Here is a 25,430-nt window from a genome sequence, read left to right on the forward strand (position 1 = left end):
CCAGAGAGAGGACAGGTCTCCCCCCTCTCTCCCTAATTCAGCTTCCAGGGAGTTGCTGCGGTAAGTGGCGATGTCCTGCTCGGAGGGGGACCTGATGATGCATTTCCTGACTACGTCCCATACGGTTTCTTCCACGATGCTCCTCACCATCAGGTCTGGGCACATCAGGAGGCCGAAGACATGGGTGATCACCGCCACGTCGCACAGGTCGCCAATCCGAGGTATGTTAGGTGCCACCCTGCCTGTGGGAGATATAGATGATGTCGGTGCTGGCCCTCTGGGGAAGGTAGAGCTGTTTCTTCACCAGCTGCCTGATTGTCCTATCGGCCTTGTTCAGGGGCACCTTGTCTACAGGCAATCCCCTGAGGACAAAGGAGATGCAGGGGATCAGGAAGGTATTGAGGGCATTGATCTTTTGCCAGGGGGCAAGCAGAGAGGAGTTGATTTGGGCCGCGTCCCACAGGATCTCTTCAATAATGTGTTCGGGGAGGATCTGTCGGAGGCAGACTCCTGTGGGTGTGCCCACGTGTTGGTATACCTCTCCCTCTTCAAGGGAGGCCATGGGCTCGCCCTGGATCAGGAACCGTGTCACCAGGACTAGAGCCCTGGCGCCGCCTTCGACTTTAAGGGAGGCGCGCTTTTTGGAGTTGAAGCGGAGGCCCATCCACTCAGCGGCTCAGCTGGCGGCTGTTGAGCATCCGCTGGAGGCTTTCCGAACTGTCAGCGACCAAGGGCAGATCGTCCACGTAGGCCAGGATGCTGATTGTCTTGCCATGCAGGTCGAAGCTGCTCGGGCCGCTGGAGATGGCTCGGATGAGTGGTTCCATGGCCAGATTGAAGATGATGGGGCTGAGAGGGCAGCCCTGTTTCATGTCACAGCGGATGGGGATGGCATCCGTCTCTCCGTCCGTGGTGCAGATGGTGGTGGTGCAGTCCTTGTAGAGGTCCCAGAGGATCTGGATGAAGGTCTCTGGCATCCCGAACTCTCCCAGGGTGGTGAAGATGTGATGGTGGGTATGGACCCAAAGGCGTTGGTCAGGTCGAACCATGCTATGGCGCACTGCCTCCTGGATCTCCTGGCTGCCTGGATGGCCATCTGAAGAAGGAAGTTTTGCTCGTAGCATCCCTCGCAGGACATAAAGCCCTTCTGCGCTGAGCTGACGGCGCCCCCTCACACTGACCAGTCCGTGCTCCTTGCCTTGAGGCAGCTGGCATACAGCTTGTAGATGGTGGAGCAGAGGGAGATGGGCCTCCAGTTGCTGGGGTCATCTCATTCGCCTTTTTTGTGGATGAGCACGATCATGGATTTTTTCCAGGAGCAGGGGGTGCGGTGGAACTGACTTATCTTATCCAAGGGTCTTCTTTAGGACAGGGGACATGAGGGAATTTGGGGGTCCCATGGTCTTGTTCTCTTGCCAGCTACCCCCCATCTCCTGACCTAGCATGAACCTGCTGGACCACATGGGGAAGCATCAGCAAAATCTGGAGGGATGAGTATGGGGGATAAGTAGGCAGCTGAGCCTCTCCTCTATATGGAAAGGGGAAAATCCATGCAAAGAGCCTCCAGGTAGGGATCTAGGAGGGAAACATCTGGTCTTGGAGCTCTGTTCTAGCATAATTTACTCAGTTTTCCAGGCAAAGCAATTGGTTTTGCCTCTGCTTGTGGAAATTACAAAAGGCACCATCTGTGATGCAGCACAAGCGGTTCTTGGGGAGAGAGAAAAATGCTCACTAGCTGTAGTATGAGTTTTTGTCTCCTTTCTTTGGTGCAGCAGGTTATCTTCTAATAGCCAGGATATGTCTTGGAACATTAATGTGTGCTTTCCTGCTATAATCTAGTGTTTAGGGTGGTGAGCTGTTGTTTTATGATGGGAGGGGAGGGATCCAGTGTAAACTGGCTGATATTGGTAATGTAATCAATGGCTCTTTTGTTTGTAGAAATTGTTTTGCATTGATGCTGTTGCTAGTAAGATGTATGTCACCTATATGCAGTCTGGAGCAAACAGTGCTTATAAAGCATTGCAAACCCCAGTACCTGCCTAACCTTACACACTGTAATGACTTCCATATTATTCTGTTCTGTGTTAATACTTTACTTACTTACAAGTTCCATGTAAGCAACTTATTAGGAGAGAGGCTGACATTTCTTAGGATTTAGTTTTCAGAGGGCTGCCCCAATTATTCAGAGTTCCTGATCCATGTTATTTAATGTGTAGTCCAAGGTCTTGACATAAACTAAAGTAATAGCTAACTAAGTTACAAATCTGACTAACAACATGACAGTTAACACCTTTAAATGGCTGACACGTTATAAAAATGTTCATTCTTTGTTTCATTTTAAACTAAACCGCTATGGAGTTGTCAGTTTTCTTTCTGACTCATTCTAAAAAATCTACTTCAAACTGGGCAGTATTCATTTTAAGTACCATGGTGCAAAGTTAAAATTAGCCAGGAGGACCAATTAATTTATCAGTTGAGTTCATTCAGTTTCCTGTAGCCTATCAGAGTTGTGTACAATATAGTAATAGTGTTCTCTGTTCTTAAAGTATATTTCTGTTCTGAAAACTGACTCTGTAAAATTTGCATCGTGGGGTTCCATGTTTGTGTCTCAGTGAACCGAGAACTAATTTCTTCATTCTACACGTGAAAAGATGGGGTTTAGTACCCAGCTCTACAAACTTAGTCTGGGATTTAAAAGTTAAACTTGTTTGTTTTTTTTTCCCCTGATTCATGCATCACTGACAGTAAAGATTCTGTACTGGGGATTTAGTTAACAATTATAATTGTAGCACAGGGAGCCTTGGGTGGGGTGAGTGTGGGCACGAGGGCCATGGCCTGACTATTTTTTGGCCAGGCCAAACCTGAGTGGCACTACAACCCCATGTGTCAAGTTGCAGTGCCATTCACTCAACTCATATTTGGCCCCGCTGTGGAGGGCGGAGGGGCTCATGGCCTAGGGGGGTAAGGATAGTGAGGTAGTAGAGGGGCCTGAGAGGAGAAGGAGGGAAGCAAATCTATGGGCCTCTTACTTTAAATGGCATTCCCCAGCCCCTGATTATTATTATTATAATGGATGAGCCAGATAGAATCCAGTTCTCTCTCTCCCTGAATATTAAACCATCTCTACATGCTGCAGCGACATGACGTAGTGGATTGGACAAAGAACTAGGAGCTTGTTCCTGAGGTCTAATCTCAGCCCTGTCACACACACTGGTCTACACATAGACTTGCACTGGTTTAACTAAAGATGTGTTTTTAAATTGATGTGGTGTAAGTTTGTGTAGAACTCTTATTTTGGTCTGAGTGATTTTAGCACAGTTTAGCTTAATCCATTTCTTCACAGCATCTGTCTCTCAGTTCCTTGATCTGCAAAGTGAGAACATTAATACTTGTCAGGGGTTTTGAGGATTATTAATTAACTAGTAACTGTATATTGCTTTGAAAAGAGATTGTTAAATTTTTAATTGACAGAAAGATGCCTGATACCTAGTGCAGTGGACAATCTGTCAGAAGTACCTGTAAATGAACTCCAGGCCTCTCTTTCCTGAATTGTTTACATAGGGCCAGACTGAGATGTCATAACTCACAAGGGACTATTCATGAGGTAATAGCCCATTGACCTCAATGGGATAAGGTGCTACTCAGCATGAATGGTTGTATAAACTAGCCCGTAATCATTCTGTGGCAAAGATGTATCAGTATGTTCCATCCTGTTTAAGAAGACTTGGTGCCAGTGTAACAACATAGTCACTAAAGATGGTTTTCCAATAGAAAGATGTCTGTTGTAGTGTTGAGCCATGTAGGAGTTTGGTCAATGTATGATCATCATCGGTCCGTTCTAACAGATACGTGTGCAGGCAGGCAACAGGCCATGTGCATGGAATATGTTTGCTAAGACACAATTCCCAGTCTGGAGTAATGAAGCAGCAGTGTGTTCTGAGTTTGCATGCCTGTGGTTAAGAGGATATGCCATTTTTATTCTAGGGCTAAGTTGTTTAGCTAGATATTACACCATTAAATCAGGCTAAGCACTTCATGTCAAGCAATGACAAACCACGAGAATCCTAGCAAATATCTTGTCATTGTTAATATGATGCCCACTAAAAATGAAACGCTGAGGGCCAGATCCTCACTTGATGTAAACTGATGTAGCTGCATTGAAGTCCAATGGAGGTGTGCTGCTTTACACTAGCTGAGGATCTGGCCTCGTAATTTTTTTAACTGAAATACTAAGTTGGCACTTTCAATGAACCAGAAACCTCTTGAATCTCAACTCCTGCTCAACTGATAGGTGAGATGCATTTGCAATAGCTCCTCCCACATTAGATGGGCCTTATGCAAGGAGAGCCCCAGGGTTCCTGCAGAGATGTGGATGTCTGCATAGCAGAGACTGATAGCTATTGAGAGCCAACATTGATCAGGCTTAAAAATTTGCTGCTTACAAGTTGCTGTCCCCTTAAAAGCTATCAAACTTTGTATCCGATAAATAGATACAGTTACCTCAGTATTATTATGCATGGATTTTTGTTACACACTGGCAGTGTGCTTGGTGCTGTACAAGACAAAAGGTATAGACAATCCCTGTCCCACAGTACCTGAACTACCTTATTCTTATTATAGGGAGTACTGCATGGGCTTAGATAACATGGTTTGTTTAAGGTATTATCTACTGCAGTGTAGCAAGTTTTTAAGGCCAGTCACAGTACAGCAATCAGTGGCAGGCCCAACATGGGGTGGCGGGGAGGGAAGCAGATGGTAACAGATGCGTAGTGTGGTACACTGAGGCTAGGAAGAGACATCATCCATGGCACAAGGTTGGGGAATGGAATTAGTAGCAGACAGATATGGGAAGTGGTCAATGCTAAATCAGAATGGGATGGGAAGTGGATCAGTAGCAAAGTTGCAGACTCACTAGGAATTAATAATTTTATTAAGATGATGTTGAAGTAAAAAGAAAACGGTATAGAGTTCAAGCATAGAAGTTTCTGGTTATCAGGGAATAAGGTACAGATTATCAAGGGGTGTGAAATTCTGTTTAGGAACAGGTGGCGTAAGGAATACATAATCTGCAATCTTCCCCGATTGGGGGTAAAAGTTTAAAAGGTCAAAGTACAGACATTGAGATATGGGGGTATGTTGTTCATATAATGGCTATGTTCAGGTGTGGAGTATAATGAGTGGATACGATGATGAGGATGGATTTACCCTCATTTGGTGGGATTTAATGTTCAGAGAGTTTATGGTTCCAGTTTATATGGTCCAATGGAAAAAGTCTCTCAGTCCCTTTCCCATAGTTGATGCATGATGTTGTACCAGCTCACACCTCCTGGTACTGTCAGTGGCCGGTGATGTGTTCGATGTAGATGTCCCTGGACCATCGGAATAGCTACATAAGATTATTATCTAAACACTTGTAAGCAGAATCAGGATGAGCTCCACCCTGACATCTGGTGGTGAGTTGTGGCAAGTTGTGGAAAAGAACTTCAGGGGCTGATCTCATTTGCATAGGCACACCCACCCCGCCTAGCATGAACCCATAGCTGCCCAAATGGTCACTTTGGCTGCTGTGGGATCCCCAGTTTCTCTGTTATTGGGGCAGGAAGAGTAAATTCTTATTATCCTGATTATGTGACTCAAGGACAGTGGAACTGTACTTGGCCTTTCGTTATGATGGAGGGACTCGACATCAACTAAGTAGCACTCGCTAGGCCAGGGACATGGGTTCCAAAACTTAGTGAATGGAGAGAGGCTGGGGACAGGTATTAATACCTGGTGGTATGGGCCCCCTGGTGAGGGCCTTACATGCTAATTGTACTTCCTCCTCTCTCCACTGTGGAATATCAGAGCTAATGCATACGATGAAGTGAGCTGTAGATCAAGAAAGCTTATGCTCAAATAAATTGGTTAGTCTCTAAGGTGCCACAAGTACTCCTTTTCTTTTTGCGAATACAGACTAACACGGCTGTTACTCTGAAACAGAGCTAATTTTGATTCCATTAGGAGTCTAGTTACAGGCTGCTGAGCTGAATTCACTTTGGGCCAATGGTGCACCAGCACTGAGGCTCCCCTACTACAAGCTGAAATCACAAAAGAGCTAAACTGACTAAGCGCTGAAATCACTGAGTGTTGTGTTAAGTAGTGGGGGGGCCTGAAGATATATGGTGGAGCAGTTCGTGGGACGGCTGGCAGAGCAGAGCAGCTGGTGGAGCAGAGCAGTTTGTGGGACTGCTGGTGGAGCGGAGCAGAGCCCCATGGAGAGTTGGAGCACTCAGCTTTGGACCATGTAAGGTGCCCCTTAACACTCCCCCCCCCCCCAATCTCCAACCAGGTTGGGAGGTAAAACTCTGCAGATAAACTTTTGAACTCTGGAGCTACACTGACCAGGGACAGAGACTTTTGGGTTGTTGGACTTTTGGGACTTTGGATGACTTTGGGTTGCTGGACTCAAGAACCAAAGGGAAAGGACACGCCCCAATTTGCTCATGGGTTGTGTTATGAATCCTGTTGGTGGTGTTTCCCCAACATAATGCCATATTGTTTCTCTCTGTTATTAAAAGGCTTTTGCTACACTCAGACTCTGTGCTTGCGAGAGGGGAAGTATTGCCTCTTGGAGGCGCCCAGCGGGGGTGGTATATATTTGTCCCAGGTCACTGGGTAGGGGCTTGAGCTGATTTTGCATTGTGTTATTAGAATGGATCCCCTAGATACTGAACCCGGCCCTTGTTGCTGCCAACTCTGACGGGCAGAAGGGTTACACACGGATATTGCACTTTTTATCTATAGATATTAAATGGCTTCACATTTAAGGATAAAGTGAAGTTATCCTTCTTTTACAGACAGGGTCACAGATGCAGAGAAATGAAGGGACTTCCCCAAGGTCACACACAGCAGGTCAGTGGCAAAGCTGGGAAGAGAATTCATGATCTCCTGATGCCTGGTCTAGTGCCTGATACACAGACTCCCTGGAGGAGAGAGAGAGAGAGAGAATTCTTTGTCCCTCAGGTGTGCATTGGGAGACTGTTTCCTTGCTGCTCAGATCCAGCAGCGCCATGCACAGAGCCAGTCTTAGTGGTGGTGGTAGTGAAGGGCAGAGCACATTACAGACTGTGTGATTCAAATGCACTCTCTTTCCCTTCTTATTTCTTTGTAATCCATTTCTGCTTGGGAAGGAATTAAGTCTCTGGAAAACATTCAAAGACTTTGTTGTGTGAACAGCAATACAAATAAATAAAGGGTCAGGAGGATTTCAGTGGTGAAAGCAACTTCTGTTCCCTGGTACAAGCTAATTGGTTGGGATGATTTCCTTGAGGCTATAACTCCCTTCAGTGGGACTTACCACTCATATAAATACCCAGCACACAGCTCTGACTTCCACACTCCGCAGTTGGCTCTGGAAAGCTCAAATCCTTGATCAGGGAGAAAATGTCCAGCCAGTGAGTATCCCTACAGGCTTTTCTCTGGACTAGAGACTTGGTGCTTATTATTAATGTAGTAATTGTATTACAATAGCCCCCTGGAGGCTCCGTTCTCAGGCAGGGTCCCTTTTTGTGCGAGGCACAGTACAACCAGAGTAGCAGATCGTTCATGCCCTGAATAGCTTACTTTCTAAGTAGAGGAGAGGACACAGACATGCTGGGGGGGGAAGGAAGGCAAGGGAGATAAAGCACATGAGCGGAGGGAGCAATGTAATAGGATGCAAATATCAAGTTAGTGCCACAATTCTTTGATTGCTTGTTTTAAACTTATTTGGTGGAGTTTTGCTGGGAGAGAATTAGCTAACCAGACAGACAAAGGAAGGGAGATGGTACTAAGGGAAGGGAAGCATGGAGGGAGGCTGAAGGGAAGAGACTGTGGGGAAAGGGGGAAGCAAATAGCCAGTCAGCACAGGGGAGAGAGTTTTCACAGTGAAATCCATTGAGTGCTGATGATGCCACCAACTTCTGAAGGTGCTGGCTACAGCTGCTTATCTCTGCTCCTACTGACTGGCTCCTCCCAGGAGATTTTCTTCCCCAAATTCACATGGTTGAAGTGGGGGCGGGGGCCATATGAAGCCTGATATCAGCTCTCCCCTCCTATGGGGAGTATTGGGGGAAGGAGTTACACTGTCTGGCTCTTTCCTCCCTCCTTCATGCTACAGCTGGATCTGCTGGATTTACTAGATACCTGAATTTACCTACCGAGATTATTGCACATAGCATCTTATTGCAGCCTGTTATATTCTCAGAAATGGAAACCCACTTCAGAAGTTGCAGTATATGGGAATAATGCAGCACTCTGCTCTCCAAGGAGCAATGTGATGGTTGTCATAAGCAGGGACTGACAGGGGACCTCCAGAGCTGAAAGCTGAAAGTCCGCAACATGTGCTAAAGAGCCACACTCTAGCAGTTGGCTGTAACAGACGTGCATACTTTGTGGATCAGGCACAGAGGGGGAACGTTACAGTAGCAATGAGAGAGGGTGACCAGGTCCTAGACAGCAGGCTGCACCAGAGTCAGGGAGGAATTTCAGTCTGTGTTTAGGGGTGCAGTATGTTCTGTATGCTAGTTCGGGTGTGCATACTGTTCTGGGGGGTTACAGTTGGGGGGGCAGGAGGATGGTCTGTACCTCTGGATGAGAGGGCAGGGTAGTGCAGTGCAGAGTATAGTCTATATTTAGAGTGCGTTGGACATTGTAGTCTGTACTTGGCAGGAGGAGAATCAAGTGTATGATTTTTAGCCATACACACACATTACAGTTGGCAGCAATTTACCTGAGGCCTGGGAAATGGAACTTATGACTCTTGGCACTAAAATCACAGCCCACTTCCCTGACCTCAGGGTTTCTCTACCCGTTGCCAATAGTATTACGGCTTTGCCCTGTTGTAGAGCAGCCACCGGGGCCTGAGGCATTCAGAAACGTTAGTTCAGTTCTGATGCCCAGCAGTGAAGGCACATGATGATGCTCACTCTCTTTCTTCAAAGTCTCTGTGTTATTTTTAATCAGTTAATGCAGCTCATCAGGCTTCCCCTCAGGTCCATTCAAACCTTCATTCTTCTGAGGGCCACTGCTTCTCCTCAAGCTGATCGTGCAGCTTTGTTAAGAGTTAGTGTGAGTCCGAAATGATCCCATCTAGAAACAAAGCCCTGTAACTCTGACACATTTCCAGAGCTCTTATGTAAGCTCTCTTAAAACCTTTCAGAATTGAGCACCCAGCTGGTGGATACAAGAAGCTTTTTGAGACTGCGGAGGAATTGGCTGCACCAGTAACTGCTCATGTCACAGGTTTGTACATTTCTAATGCTTTCTTTTCACAATTCCTCGGAATCCAGCACTTCTCCCCAGGGTCAATGAATGCTGCTCATCTGATCCCAGGGTGCTGCACTGTGAGATAAATGGGTTAAACGTGTCACAGGGGCAGGAAGCACAGTGGTCTGTACATCTCAGGGTAGTGGAAGCAGGTGCTTCTGGACAAGCCCAAATTCCTTTTATACCCTGTGCTGTGATCCCATCAGATCTTTTAATCAAGCTGAGTCTTTACCAGGACAGACCTGTAGGAACACCTAACAGCTGAAGAAATAGAACTGACAGTTCCATAGGTCGCACTCTTTTCTGAGAGTCAATACTGAAATAATACATGGCCAAGTATGTTCTTAGGAAGCACTGGAGGTAACATCTTTTGGAGACATAAAACCTGACTTCTTGTGGTCATTAAAGATCCCACGGCATTTTTGTAAGAACAGGGATGGTAACTCTGGTGTCAAACTCCAGCTTTGAAAGCAATGATCTTCCTAAAATTGGCATTTTGCCTATAAATTCCTCTTGCATCTTAACATGTGTGCAGTATACTTCTTCATCTTTTGTCCAGAATTATTGTGTGGTATTCAGGGGTGAAAGTAAGTTAGAGGACCTACCGGTATGTGCAGGGAGCATGGCCTCAACCGGAAGAGGCAGGGCCTTAAATCCCCGGGCCCTTTAAATCTTGATTTAAAGGGCCAGGGCTCCGGCTGCGGTAGTGGTGGCTGGGAGCCTGGGGCCCTTTAAATCACCTCTGAGCTACCAGCTGCAGAGGCGGCTGGGAGCCCCGGGGCTCGGGGGCAATTTAAAGGGCCCAGGGCTCCAGCTGCCACTACCGCAGTGGAGCCCCGGGCCCTTTAAATCACTGAGGAGCCCTGGGCTCCCAGCTGCCACCGTTACCCCAGGGCTCTGGGCTCTGGCAGAGCTTTAAAGGGCCTGGGGCTCCGCTGTGGTAGCAGCTGCCGGAGCCCCGAGCCCTTTAAATCCCCGCCGGAGCCCTGCTGCCCGAGCCTTGGGGTAGTGGTGGCCGGGCTCCATTGGGGATTTAAAGGGCCCCAGGGCTCCAGCCACCACTACCGCCCCAGCCCTTTAAATCCCCGCCAGAGCCCCATCGCCGCTACCCCAGGGCTCAGGCAGCAGGACTCAGATGGGGATTTAAAGGGCCCCGGGGCAGTAGCGGTGGCTGGAGCTCCGGGGCCCTTTAAATTCCCGCCAGAGCCCCACCCCACCCCTACCCCAGGGCTCAGGCAGCAGGGCTCAAGCCGGGATTTAAAGGGCCCCGGGGCAGGGGATAGCAGCGGCTGGAGCTCCCGGGGCCCTTTAAATCCCGGCTGCAGCCCCGCAGCCCCGCCGCCGCTACCCCGGGGCTTTAAATTGTCCTCTCTAAAAACCGGTCCTGGTACGGCGCACCGGCTCTTACCGGTATGCTGTACCGGGGTGTATCGGCTTACTTTCACCTCTGGTGGTATTACTATGCAATCTTAAGTAGTTGCTGTGTTTCACCTTGGAGGAGGCTGGGTTTCAGTGGTGGACAAAGTAATCCCTATATAAAGTTGTACATCAGACTGGTTAGGTTTGTAAGGTGACTTGGAATCCTGTATAATGGAAGATCATTATAATTTTAATTGAGAATTCAGATTCATAGCTCACTCTTCTACTAAATTCTAAGTTCCTTTCATTTTTAAATCTTGAAGAGGAGGTGGAAAGAGATTGGAATTCAATAGATGTTAAAAAAAAAAAAAATCTTCTACATTAAAAAACAAAATCTGCTCCTTTGCATAATAACAATTTGCTGATTTATTTTGCTCCATACTTGGCTTTATTCTAGATATTAAGTCTGCAGAATAAGAAAAAACTGATCTCAGAGATTGTGAGAGCCCAGTTTTCCTTGTGAAAATAAGAGATTAATAAACATAGGGAAAACTCATATTGAAAGAGGAATGGTGCACTTGGAATGTTTATTCTTCTCACATGACCCTTAAGAAAAACCTGTTTTATCTTGGAATTAGCACTCACAAAATTACCTCTTGATTACCTTTCTTATAGGCAGGATTCCCATATGGCTTACAGGCAGTCTGCTTAGATGTGGGCCTGGTTTGTTTGAAGTTGGTTCAGAACCATTTTATCATCTGTTTGATGGCCAAGCACTTCTTCATAAATTTGACTTTAAGGAGGGGCATGTCACATACCATCGCAGGTAAGTGCAAAACATCAAAGCAAATATAAAGAGATAAAATACAAAATGTTAGGGCCATATTCTGCCCTCTGATGCCTGCAGGATTCACCTTGACTTCAAGTCAATTAGCTGATTGTAAAATCTCTAATGCTGGGATTATTATAAATTGTTAATAATGGTAACATCATATTTATGCTTAGCACTAACATAACACTTTCCATTTAAAGATTACAGAATGCATGCATTTTTCAACTGGGTCATTTTACATATAAGAGAACGGGTACAGAAGGAGGTTAAGTAACTTCCTCAAGCTTCCTCAAGTGACAGAGCTAGGACTCATGATTCCCAGTCCCAGGTTTTAATCACTAGACAACTCTGCTTTCCTTTAGTTAACTAAAGTCCTTTATGAAAGTTGTTGCAGTGTCCTACAGCAATGGTCAAAACCCTGTAGTTTAGCCTCTTGTTAGTGCAGAGTTTTGGACCATTAATGTAGAACACTCTTGTAGTTCTTGGGGTTCTGTGCTTGCACCCAAAATGTACTGCCACTTTATATTCAACAAAGTATATAAGTATCTGTTTCAATTTGGTAGGATCAACATTTGTTTCATACTGAAGGTCCAGATACTTGACTGGCATCCAAGCTGATCAATCTAAGATACAAGATGATTAGGGCTGGTTGAAAATTTTCCATTGAAAGATTTTTCAACAGTAGGCATTTTTAGTGGAGAGAGTCTGTTTTCCTTGAAGTGTGTGTGTGTGTGTGTGTGTGTGTGTGTGTGTGTGTGTGTGAGAAAACCAAAAACTGAACATTCTATGGATTTTGGTCAGGCAAAATCTGCCAAAAACCAAAAAAGTTCAAATCTTTTTTATTTTAAAAAAGAATTCAGTTTGGGGGTTTGTTTTTTGATGAAATGTTGAGATTTTCCAAGGAAAAAACATCTGTCCAATCCTGAATAGGACATGTGAGCTTCCAAGGAAGACATAACTGATGCCATTCCAGAAAACCACTAAGAAAAGTCTCAAGTCTGCAGTCCTTAGGCAAAATTCCCATTGAAGTCAAAATCTAAGAGGGGTTCCAGCTTTACCTGGTCATCAACTTCCCAGGTGTTTCCCATGTCTGAGCATTTGGGGAGAGAGAGAAGCAGGTTTCAGAGTTATATACTCTTGAGATGTGACATGACCCTCTTGATTGCAGAAATATGTTATGAAACTCAGCTCTTTTAAACTTCACATCGAGTTTCATTTAAATATTTTAGGGATTAGTTGTTGTTTCATTGTATAACACTGTAGCCACTTTTGTCGTCATGTCCATTACATCCCTTCTATTTCTTGGCTTTCTCTAGGTTCATTCGGACTGATGCTTATGTAAGAGCAATGACTGAGAAAAGAATCGTGATAACTGAATTTGGCACCTGTGCTTACCCTGATCCATGCAAGAACATATTTTCCAGGTGACTGAGAGTTGCATGTTGTAAAAGAGTGACATGTTTTCGGTGTTATGGTCTGAAAGCCCCACTGCTAGGATATCATTGATCATTTGTTGACTTTGTTGGCCCAGGTTTTTTTCATACTTCAGAGGTGTGGAGGTGACTGATAATGCTCTGGTCAATGTGTACCCAGTGGGTGAAGATTACTATGCCTGCACGGAGACCAACTTTATCACCAAGATTAACCCAGAGACTTTGGAGACAATCAAGCAGGTAGATATTTATACTTAGTCTTCATTTTATTTGTAATTCCTCCACATTTTTAAACTCTATCAGTAGCACATTACAGAGGGTAAGATCCAAGGTATTACCTGGAATGGGCAGTTTTAAAAAAGATATCAACTAGCTTGATCATTCATTTATTAAAGTGGTTCTGAGGCTTCATGAAAAATGGGACAATGTTCTCTTTACAGCATGCTGCTTACATCATGCTTGCAGATGAAAATAGCATCTTTGTTTTAAAGAGTTCTGTCTGCTCCTATTATTAATTCCTCCCTTGAAATCAAAGGATTCTATTAAAATCCTGCCTTACAAACTATGACCAAAGTGCATCTTCATGTACAAAGTAGACACTTGTGCAGGTGAGGAGTGTGACTGGGATCCATGACCATGGCTGATGAGAATTGAAAGCCCAACTCTACAGATAACAGCGATGTCCATGGGTCTATTCACAGCAGAAAGCAATATGCCAATCATATTTGCAAGACTGGGCCCTAAGTTAGGTGCATCTGCTATCGATCTGTCTAAGTACTTATACACTGTATTCGCTAAGCACCTCAAATAGCAATGAATTTACCGCACCTCTTTATTATTATTATTAATTATTTATTATTATGGCTGGCTTAAAATTTTCAATTGAAATTGTTTTTCAATGGAAAATTGGGTTTTCACCACAAAATTACTTGTTTCATAAAAATGTGTCTGCTCTCATGGAAAATGTCATTTTATGTCAAAATATTCTGGCCCAAAACCTAAAGTTTTCAGCTGAAAACTGAAAGAGTTTGGCTACAAATGAGCATTGTGGTACCTCATAGAAGCTGTAGTTTGCTCTTCGTGGTCCCATTTCTTCTAGGGGCTGGGATCCCCAGTTGAACTATATCTCTCATAATGCACCATAGCCAGGCACTCCATGTTCCACAGTTCTCCTCACAAAAAAGTGAGACTCTGAGGCGTTATGGGAGATGTAGTCCAGTTTGGGGTTCCAGCCCACACAGGAGAATAGGGATATGAGGTGCATAGCTCCCATGACATACTACAACCCACATTTGCAGCCAGCATCTTTTGGTTTCCAGTTTTCACCAAAAACTTAAAGCTTTTCCATGGACATTTTGCCTAAAATTAATATTTTTTGTTTGTGTCAAAAATGTTCATGGGGTAAAAAAAACTGGACCTGTTCTATTATCCTCTTTTTGGAGATGGGAAACTGAGACACACACAGACTGAGGCTGGCAATTTTCAAAGGATTCTCAGAGTTGAGTGCTCAAAATCCAATGACATTCAGTGGGTGTTGGGTGCCGTCCTCCCTTCGGTGATTTGTCCACTCAGGAAGTCTGGGGTAGATGTCCCAGTTCAGTGCCTTTATCCCAAGGCCAACCTCCCCAGGGCCGGCTCTAGGCACCAGCTAAGCAAGCTGGTGCCTGGGGCGGTGCTGCTGAAGGGGCGGCACTCCAACTGTTCTTGGGGTGGTACTCTGGCAGCAGCCCTGGTGGCAATTCAGTGGCAGCACCTCTCCGTTGTTTCCCGCATCGGCAATTCGGCGGCGACTCTTCTGACTCCCGTCTCGCCGTCAGCAGCAATTTGCCGACAGCTCCCTCCGATGTTCCTGTTCTCTCCAGCGGCGGTGTATTCGTCAGGTTTTTTTTTTTTTTTGGCTGCTTGGGACGCCAGAAAACGTAGAGCCGGCCCTGAGCCTCCCTATAGGACCTATTTGAGTAGCATGGCAATGAAGACATAGCTAGTGAGCATTCCTTAGTATGAGCCAGTGACTGCCATGGAGCCATGTGCTAATGGTGTCCCAGTGGTCTGGTAACAGGGCAAAATGTTCTCTGGACACACAATTGCACTGCCTGTCTCTGGCCCCCCAAGTGGAGCCATCATTGTGCTTATTGGCTTGCTGTCTATTTTGCCAGGATACTTGGTTTTTGTAATGGCTGTCAAAAGAACAATATTCCTGTGCAGCCTCCTGAAAATCTGAGTGCATGAGCTGATGCAGACTTTGCAGACTCTGGAAAGTAGCACCAGAGTTCAAGGTGAAGGGAGCTGCTTTAATCTTTGACATTACAATCAGGTACCCTCACAACCATTTATACCACTGCAGCATGGAAGTATGAGCACACCTCCATTTTCACTCTCTTCTGGCACTCCATTCTACCCAATCCCCAATTTAGCTCATAAAGGGACTACAGCAGGGTACAATTCACATTTCTATGTCAAGGCCGAAAAATTGAATCTAGTGTGCTGTTTCTTGGATCAGAGCTAGAGGTTTTGGGAAGGATTCTGATCCCCCAAGTGGAGGAATGCAGAACTGTGTCTAACCTGAATGCCACCTTCAACAGCTTGCCCGTGAGACATCCAAGCTGTTTTTTATTTTAAACTCTTTCCCTTTGGACCCAACAGTTCTACATACAGAGTTCCTCTTGACTTAAATGGGAGTTGTGTGCATGCCATTGCTGCTATTTCTCTAAATATTTGTAGGTAATTTACCTAGAGGTGTGAAACGAGAACATTCCTTACCTAAAATAACAGGACACTCCCAAGCCAAGTATTTCATTACATTCATAATGATAAGTAAATACCTCCTCCAGAAAAGCTTGTGATTCACCCCAAGTCACCTCTCTCTCTCTCATTCTTCAGGTGGACCTTTGCAAATATGTTTCAATCAATGGCTTGACTGCTCACCCCCATATTGAAAATGATGGGACGGTTTATAACATCGGCAACTGCTTTGGAAAAAATTTTGCAATTGCCTACAATATTGTAAGGATCCCTCCACTGCAAGCAGGTTAGTTTATGTATTGCTTAAAAGCAATGTCTGTGCCCTTCAGACATTCATGCTGTAGAAATCCCTTCAGGTGCCGAATTAATCTGTCACCTTTGAACATTGCATCATTTTTCAGTATTCAGATGATTTTTTTATTTGATTTTTTTTCTTTTCTGTCCCTTCCTTATCTAACTAAAAATTTTTATAAGAAACTTTTTACAGATGTTGTTCTTTAAAAAGACAGTACATGTTATTTTCAGAAAAGAATACTTCTTGTGTTAAAGGCCAAAAACCTTCCTAGCTAACATTTTGTTGCATTGGGTTACTGAGCCATTCTTGGGGCTGCTTCCGTAATCATTTAAATACTATTTTTATTTCAGACAAGAAAGATCCAATGAACAAGTCCAATGTGGTTGTGCAGTTTCCTTGCAGCGATAGATTTAAACCCTCGTATGTGCACAGGTAAATTGTAGGCCATTTCTTTCAACAGCACAGTGAAATATATAAACCAGTTCTGTATGCAGAAAAGTGAGACTTTTTCTTGCTGTGAAACCTGTATTTCATACCTTTGAGCCACATTTGAAAACAGCCATTTCTAGCAGAGAACCCACTGTCATTTATGCAAATAACACAAAAGGTACAACTGTCCTGTAATGTGGACAGATATAGTTTGCACAATGTTTGATTGGTTTTTTTTAAACTGGTTTATTCAAACATTCTTTCTGTTTTATACATGGGAAGCAAAACTGCTAAGCATGCAGTAAACACCAGCTAACATTAAGAATCTGCAGAAATCAGGAGGATTATGTTCCAATAACATTAAACTGACTTTTAAATGCAGCAGCCACTATTTGACAAGCCACCATTCTGTGTATAAACATACTTTTGTCAGAAATCACCACAAACAAACTTACAAGCTCCTACTGTATTTCTGAACAGCTTTGGGCTGACTCCAAACTATATAGTGTTTGTGGAAACACCAGTGAAAATTAACCTGCTCAAATTCCTTTCTTCTTGGAGTCTGTGGGGAGCCAACTACATGGATTGCTTTGAGTCTAATGAAACCATGGGGGTAAGTGAAATTGCATTGCACTGTTACATACTGGCCTTCTAAATGAGAGGTTGTGTCATGGTAAATATACCTTCACTATTTCTCATGTACGAAAAGCAAAATGCTTCTTTGTTTTCCAGGTCTGGCTTCATGTAGCAGATAAAAAAAAAGGAAAGTACCTCAATATCAAATATAGGACCTCGGCCTTTAACCTCTTCCATCACATTAACACCTATGAAGACAATGGATTTCTTATTGTGGATCTCTGCACCTGGAAGGGGTATGTGAGAGCGCTCGAGTGATTGCCCACAGGGCTATTTGTAAATACAGTCTAGAAATGTGCTGAGAGAAATCGTGTATTGAGAAGGCAATGGGATGGGCAACCTAGTGGGTCTTTCCTATATCTAATTGCTATGATTCTGGGCCTGACTCTCTGTGATTGACATTAGTGAGATTTTTGTCATTGTCTTCAATCAGAGTACGATTGTACCCCAGGAATGGATGGATGATTTTGTCATCCAAGGCTATAAATCCATTCTGACTGAAAATATACCTGGCTGGTCTGGATAATCCAGCAGCAAGTTTGTTTTCTAAGGAACCAGGGATAACCACTACACTAAGGGTATGTCTACACTGGAAATGCAAGTCAACCTATATTAAGTAGAGTTAAAGCCACTGCAGTAATTATTGTGGTAGTGCATATCCACACTACCTTCCTTGGGTTGGTGGTGCACGTCCTCACGAGCATTTCCACCGACCTAAGAAGGGCAGTGTGAGGAGCTGAGAGCCCTGCCAGGAGCCCAGCTGCCCCACAGGCTCCCGGGCTCCTGGAAGGCTGCCTTCCCCTCCCCTACCCCCCGTCGCGGGGAGAGCTGCCCAGTGCTTTTCCCCTCCCTGTTCCCTGCTGGAAGCTGCCCCAGGCTTCTTGCCCCCAAGGAGTGGGGTCTAGCTGCCCTGGCTTTTTGGGCTTCCCATGCCCCCCACTGGCTTCCCACCAGGAGCAGGGCAGGCTTGTCAATTTCATGGCTCATCTAGCCATGAAATTGACAAGGCTGCCTGACTCCCAGCAGGCAGGGAGGTCTGAAGCCCCAGCTGCCTTATGTCATCCTAACTGTGTAGTGTAGACCAGCCCTTAATAATTTTGACCTGGAAGTATCTAACTGTAATCAGTTTTAAAGCACAAAGCTAAAGTGACATCTGCTCATAAAGTACTGCCATGCTGTGATCTGGTTAAGGGAAATAAGTTGGCAGACTCTTAATTTTTTTTTTTAATGTATTTATTTATTTATTTTTGTTCAAACTAAAAAATAACTTGGTTTCAGGGAAAATGTTAATTTTTAAAAGCAAAATATTATTTTCCTGAAAGTAATTAGAATGTTGTGGCTATGTGACTGTTTCCTTACAATACGTAAAAAATCTTTCTTTTTTGACATCTGTTCCTGCAGGGGAAACACAGCCCCGGCACTCAGCTATTAGCAGTGAAGTAAGGCTCTGATCCCCCAAGCTGACCCTCAAGTGGAAATGGGATATGTCTGCGGGGAATCAGCTTCTAGGGTCAGGGTTTAAAGCAGGACCTGATTTTCAACTATCTGCTTTCAGAATGTTCATACTGATCACTTTTGGTTTACACAGATATTCAGTTACTAGTGTGTGTGGAGGATTTTGTGAAGTTTTAATAACTGATTTACCAACGCTTTCAGTTCATTGTTAGCTTTAGTAAATGGTATTAATTGTTGAAATACCTCTGCTACTGCTAGTCCGATGGGCACAAGTCTGGATTAATTTTTTTAGGGTGATAGGCAATAGTCACAGAAATACAGAAATAAATCTGTCAGCATAGACTTTAACTTTCCAGCAGTGATTCTGCACCATGGACACTCAAAACTTCATGGTGACACCAAGTGCAAAAGTGGGATTCTCCTGCTCCAAAATCAGCTAACTGTATGGAGCCTGTGACATGCAGCTGAACAGTTCTTAATTCCGTCCAGTAGAGGGCAGTGTTGTGCACACACAACTCTTCCCCCAAAGAACACTGCATCAGGAGCCCTATCAGACCTTCCTATTCACTTGTTGCAGGTGTGGGAATGAACAGATGCATTTTGAACTCTTCTCTCTAAAATGACACACAATTGTTCTGGTTCTTATTTCTGATTCTGTCTTTGTGCAGGTTTGAGTTTGTTTACAATTATCTGTACTTAGCCAATTTGCGGTCCAATTGGGAAGAAGTGAAGAAACATGCAGAAAAAGCTCCTCAGCCTGAAGCTCGCAGATATGTCCTTCCCTTAAACATTGACAAGGTAACAGTTTGACTAGGCTATGCACATCTGGAAGTTTAACTACATTCAGTTCTCTGAAATGCTACAGCCTGCATGGCTCCTGCAAATCTGTTGCAGACTGTTTCCCGTGTAACTTAGTTTAAATTTCTTTTGAAGGAAAAACCCCTTAAAAATCTGTCTTCATAGAAATAGAAAACCACCCATAACTTTCTAACAGTGTCTGTCCCACAGAAAGTTCCCATGTATTGCTTTCCAAGATAGAGAAGTGCAAGGTGTAAGTGCAGTTCTTCTATGATAGGGTGGTTTCCAGGAGCTGTAGTGTGTTGATTGGAGGTGGGTGAATAATTTGTCAGCCATCTTGTTTGCTAGCGCATTTGCAGAGAGCAGACACGGCTGGAGTGAACTTTCTGGATGAAATCCATTCCCTGCCCCTGGTCTGGTGTTGAGATTCTGACACATGACCAGCCTCAACACAAGGTTTGTGGCCTCTGAATTTACAGACCAAGCAGCCTGTGTTGAACAAGTTTGTCCTACTGCTCCCTTCTAAGCTACTATATTCAGAGAAGCAGCAGAGAGGTGCTGGAACAATTTTTATAGTGGGGGGTGCTGAGAACCTTTTAACCAAACTGTAAATCTTGAATCTAATGGAAACCACTTTAAGCCAGGGGTTGCAGCTGCACCCTAAGTTCCAGCACCTACGGCTGCAGAGCTAATTTCCCTGGCAAACAGAGTGCCGAGGTCCATTGTGCATCTGCTCCTCCTGTGGCCCCCACCCTACTTAGATTTTGTAAAGCAGGGGCCCTTACATTTCACCCTTATAGTTCTAGATGATTTTTAAAACTAATCTTTGCTCTCAATCCTGACTGTGTTGAGAACAGACCGGGGTGACACTTCCAACGAAGTAAATTGGCCTAAAAGCAGCGAATTTCAGTGGCACTATATATCATACACCTCATATAATTTAATTAAAATATACATGTACATATGTTAGCAGTTAATTACCTCAGGATAACTTTAGGGAATATTTTCAAGAAGAATTAGGCCCGTGTTCCATTGCCTTTCAGTGAACATTGGGTACCTAACTTCTCTTTGTTAAACCTCTTCCCTAAGGACCAGCGGCCTGATTCTGATCTCATGCCAATGTAAATCCATTGGTTCCTGATTCACACTTAATTAACAGACCAAAATTTGGCCCCAGGTTTCTCTCTTTGTTTTCATTCTTTTAAGGAAAACAAAATGTGGATTTTGCTCATGATCAGATATAGTGCAGCAGAGCCTCCCAAATTTACACTAGCCAATGGGAAACCCATGTAAATTTGCGAGTTGTGAAAATGAGCCAGTAAATCCCAATTGAAAAGTCAAGGATACTGAACTGCAGGTTGTACTTTGCTTATTTGTTTTGGGAACTATATCTTAGTTTCAATTATGTCCTGAGACTTCATAGTATGCTGGGAAACATACAGCTATATGTTTTGTAAAACTAACAAAATCTTGTGGAGATGAGCTCTCATCAAAGCACCTTGCCGTTAAGTGTTAACTGAGAAATGGGAAGAGACAGCCATTTTGTGTAGGTGAATTATAAATTTTGCTGCTTAGCAAGGTTCTGCTGTACATCACTAACTGCATTGCTGGTGTTCAAAGAAAATAAATATTAGACAGGGTGTGGTGCAAAAGTACAGAAAATAAACAGGGTTTGGAATTGCAGTTGTTCCTTTGTTCCTCAAAAGTGGTTGCTTCTCTTTGTTCTAGGCCGACACAGGTAAGAATTTGGTCACCTTGCCCTACACAACAGCAACTGCAACTCTGCACAGTGATGAAACAATCTGGCTGGAACCAGAGATTCTTTTCTCTGGGGCTCGCCAAGGTAAGATGTTAAATCTGAACCTCAGCCATAGGCAGCAAAAGGAGTTTACTAAATCCGAAACCCACTAATCCCAGAAAATGTGTGCTCTCATTTTCTAGCCTTTGAGTTTCCACAAATCAATTATAAGAAATATGCTGGAAAACCCTATACATATACGTATGGCCTTGGATTGAATCACTTTGTTCCAGACAGGGTAACTATTGATATTCTAATGAGGACATGTTTGATTTAAGGCATGTTATCTTAAGACAAAATTAACAAGGAGCCGTACTGAGATGATTTTTCTCCCCTTTGCAGCTTTGTAAGCTGAATGTTAAAACGAAAGAGACTTGGGTGTGGCAGGAACCAGATTCATACCCATCAGAGCCTATCTTTGTTTCACATCCAGACGCCCTGGAAGAGGACGATGGTAAATGATCTTAGGTTATGTTTACTTTTGCTCAATTAGATTCTTTTATAAGTTTGAATCCACTGACCCAGGGACCCAGAGCTATCTTGAATGCCAAGTCCTTTAGATGGACAGTCAATAAATTGCCAAGTGAGAGTGGTTTTCATTACTGTGAAGCAGAACTGTCTAAAACAATTGGGAGGACTTTCTGAATATAGAACAGAGGCCAAGACTGACGAAGCAAGAGTTTGAGGGTATTGTGAATTTGTCCCTCCTCTTGAGCATTTCTATCATGCATTACAATATTAGACGCAATTCCAATAGCAGAGTTTTATGAAAGCATAAACGTAAGAACAAATGTTGGTTTAGTCTTAATGTTGGGGGAGGAGTGAATTTCGTGGTTGCGTCAGTGTAGGATGAAGAGCACCAGTTTGCACAAAGCATAGTGCAAGCTGGCTCTGGGCAGCTGCACTCTTGTGCACCAATACTGAGCGTGAGCAGCAGCACGCGTAAAGGTAAGGAGCTATCCCAATGGTTTCCTGTATCATCCTGTCTCCCAAAATATGGTTAAAAGACATTGGGTGAAATCCTGACCCCCCTGAAGTCAACAGCTAAACCTCCCATTGACTTAGTGGGTGAAATTTTGATTCCATTTATGTGCTCAATTCACAAAAGCACTTACGCATATCCTTAACTGCTATTTACTTAAATGGAACTTAAGCACACTCTTGCATGCTTTCTGGCATTAGGTGAACATTGACTCTGGTTCAGTGCTTACATTTTTACAGTCTTTGTCCCAAGACTTTTGACATTGTTCTTTGATGCTGCAGCAACTGTCTCTGCCCTCACGAGTCACTGATCATTTTTTGGTACCTTAGTGACTCTGTTTTCCATGTTTTTTTTTTTCAGATTCAATTTTTTCAGATTTTTTTTTCTTTGCACCAGGTGCTTGTTTCTCATGTTCCAGCACTCCTGTGGCACTCTGCTGTCAGCATGTGGGCTTAATGTACCAGTGCCTGAGTTTAAGGACACTGTCAGCAGTTCCTGCCACTTGTATGGAGGCAGATTGAAAATCAGTGAAGAGGGCTAGTTGGACTCAACAGAGTGATAGGCAGAAGGGAATAGGGCCCTCTCCTGTCTCATGCTCTACCCTACTTTGAGTGGCTGCTAAAAAAAAAAAAAATCTTAAGAGGTAGGGGAGTTCTGCCCATCTCACACGTCAGCCCAGAAGTGAAGATCAGAAAAGTAGAATTAAAGTAGGGCTATGACTTTGTAACGGAGATCATGGAAGTCACGGAATCCATGACTTCCAGAGACCTCCATGACTTGAGCCCCCGGTGCCTGGGAGCTGCAGGGTCCCCGCCAACCTTGGTGACTGGAAACTTCAGGCCCAAGCTCCCAGCAGCAGAGGGCAGCAGGCGTGCCCCGCAGCTCCCAGTCACTGCGGGTGGCAGGAGTGCTGTGCAGCTCCCGGTCCTGCAGGTGGTGGGGGTGCCTGGGATCATGGAGCACCACAGCCAACAGAGGTGCCCTGGAGCTCCGAGCCAGAGCCACTGCAGGTGGTGGGAGTCCCCTGAGCTTGGAGTTACCAGGGGCATGGGGACCCTGCAGCTCCCCATTTTGTCATGCATATTTTTAGTAAAAGTCACAGATAGGTCACTGTCTTCTGTGAATTTTTCTTTATTGCCCATGACCTGGCCGTGACTTACTAAAAATATGTGTGACAGAAATCTTAGCCTTACTTCTAGGGCAAATAATTTTCCCTTTCTACTTCTAATGTGATATGAACTCTGAGGGTCAGTTGTCACAGGATCTTGCAATATCATTTTTATGGTCATCTTTAGAATAAAGCCCTGCTTTTAAAACATTTTATACACTGGGCTGGAGCTGCCATGCTATAGCGAACCTGCCTCAGAAATCCAAAAAGCACTGGGTTATTGGAAAAGCAAGTAAAAATCCAGAATGCTTTCTGAAGAGGAAAAGCCTTTTCCTTTCAATAGCAGTTTCATGGCCTCCATGCTTTTAGTAATAGCTGTGCTCTGCCAGGATTCTGGAAGTAACTGATAGTTCTGCCACTTGGAGGTTAGTGGGTGTCCAAGTGAGAGCCTAGTGAGTTACCTTGAAGGCCATGTGCTTTTTGTTGATATAAATCATATTTACTTCTGCTTGCTAGGTGTCGTTCTGAGTGTGATTGTTAACCCTGGAGCAGGACAGAAGCCTGCCTATCTACTGATACTGAATGCAAAGGATATGAGTGAAGTTGCCAGAGCTGAAGTGGAGATGAATATTCCTGTTACCTTCCATGGAACGTTCATAAGATTGTGACTATTCTCTTCAGTGTACTTATTGTAATTTGCTTTTTTGACTTTGAAAAGATACATTTCTAGTTACAAAAACTCAAATATTCTATGTTCCTTCAGTGTCTTTGATTTGTAAAACTCATTAAGACTGAGAATTTCATTTTTCTTGATGTTTGCGGTATTGTTTTCTAGCTGTGTTGGTCCCAGAATTTAGAGAGACATGGTGGACTATATAATATCCTTCACTGGACATCTTCTGTCAGCGAAAGAGACAAGCTTTCAAGCTGCACAGCACTCTTTAGGTCTGGGAAAGGTGCTCTGAGTGTCTCGGACCTAAAGAAGTACTGTGCAGCTTGAAAACTTGTCTCTACCAACAGAAGTTGGTCCAATAAAAGATATTACCTCCCAGTCTCTCACTTTTCTTGATGGTCACTTAAGTATTCTCTCATCAGATTTTTCAGCCTTGCAAAATCATCAACAGGATTTTAAAACAAGCAGCATTGAGCATTTTAAAACTAACTCTGTAAAGAACCTTTCTTTAAACTTTGGGGCAGAGATGCACTTGCAACAGTACTATGTGAAATTCAGTGTGTTGTAGAGTCTAAACATCAGTGGAACAAGCTGGAGTGTCTTCTAATGACTTTGAGGAGGCTATTTTATCCTGTATAAAAATGTATTGATTTGACTCAATTCCAGTTCACTGTATTAGCTTTTTAAAACCCAATGTTTGAGTGGGGCCACCATAAACTCATTCAAGTTGACTACTATCCTTCCTGGGGCTGTTTTTGAGAACCAGGATCCATCTATGAGACAGTAAGTCCATGGCTTTGAGAGACACCATTTTCTCCATTGATGACACACTCACTCCAAAGAAATTTTGCAAGATGCAGCCAACAAAGTAACAGTTCATGTCCCAACTGCACCCTTCAGTTAAGGAGCAAGTCCCCTTTCCAAACATATAGCAGCCAGAAGCAGTCAAATATGAAAGAAAATCCCCCCCCCTCAGCTTTTCTCCGAATTTAGGGAGCAGAACCTTCCAAATACTGCATGTAGCAGGATGTTTGCATAAGTGACCAAGATCAAAATCCAAACTTAAAGGAAGTTTGGACTTAAATATTGACCACTTGCTTGCCAGGGTGAAAGTACTCTTATGACTCTCAAAAGTCCTGCCAGCCTCCAAATCCAAATTTAAAATAATGATGTGCCCAGTCAGCTAAGCTCAGTGTTTGTATTTGATGCAAAGATCCAGAAGGCTATATGAAGAATAAAGCTGTTACAGTTCATAACTGACAGACTTACTAGCAGCCAGCCTCTGGGTAAAATGGCATTATTTGACACTGAATTCATGGAATTCTATGCCAGAGCTGACAAGACAGTTATGTTACATAATTAATAGTATTCTTGTTATTTAAACATTGTTTAAATTTTATTTTGCTGTTAATATTCCAGCTTTAATATTACTTTATCTCAGACCCTGAGCTGAAGTAATATTGTCTGTTAAAGCTTTGTTATCCCAGAACTTGTTACAGTAATTTGTCACTATCAAAAATCCCATGTGAGATGCATTTAGCTCCTGTTTTCTTAGCACATGAAAAAATGCAAAGAAAAGGTTTTTGTCCTCACTGTCTTCTACTC

At 43.9% G+C, this 25,430-nt stretch overlaps 1 protein-coding gene across 1 annotated transcript; it reads left to right on the top strand.

Moving 5' to 3' along the window:
• Window positions 1-7,359: 7,359 nt before the first annotated feature.
• On the top strand, window positions 7,360-23,897 carry RPE65 (retinoid isomerohydrolase RPE65). Its single transcript, XM_084637941.1, has 14 exons — window positions 7,360-7,433; window positions 9,179-9,261; window positions 11,320-11,470; window positions 12,793-12,900; window positions 13,008-13,149; window positions 15,790-15,937; window positions 16,297-16,378; window positions 16,856-16,988; window positions 17,108-17,247; window positions 19,135-19,264; window positions 20,993-21,107; window positions 21,206-21,300; window positions 21,405-21,516; window positions 23,669-23,897. Exons 1-14 carry the CDS (start codon window positions 7,423-7,425, stop codon window positions 23,818-23,820), a joined length of 1,602 nt encoding a protein of 533 aa, XP_084494067.1. The 5' UTR covers window positions 7,360-7,422; the 3' UTR covers window positions 23,821-23,897.
• Window positions 23,898-25,430: the final 1,533 nt, after the last annotated feature.

This window comes from Lepidochelys olivacea (genome assembly GCF_965140295.1).
Source record: "Lepidochelys olivacea isolate rLepOli2 genome assembly, chromosome: 8".
NCBI lineage: Eukaryota > Metazoa > Chordata > Testudines > Cheloniidae > Lepidochelys > Lepidochelys olivacea.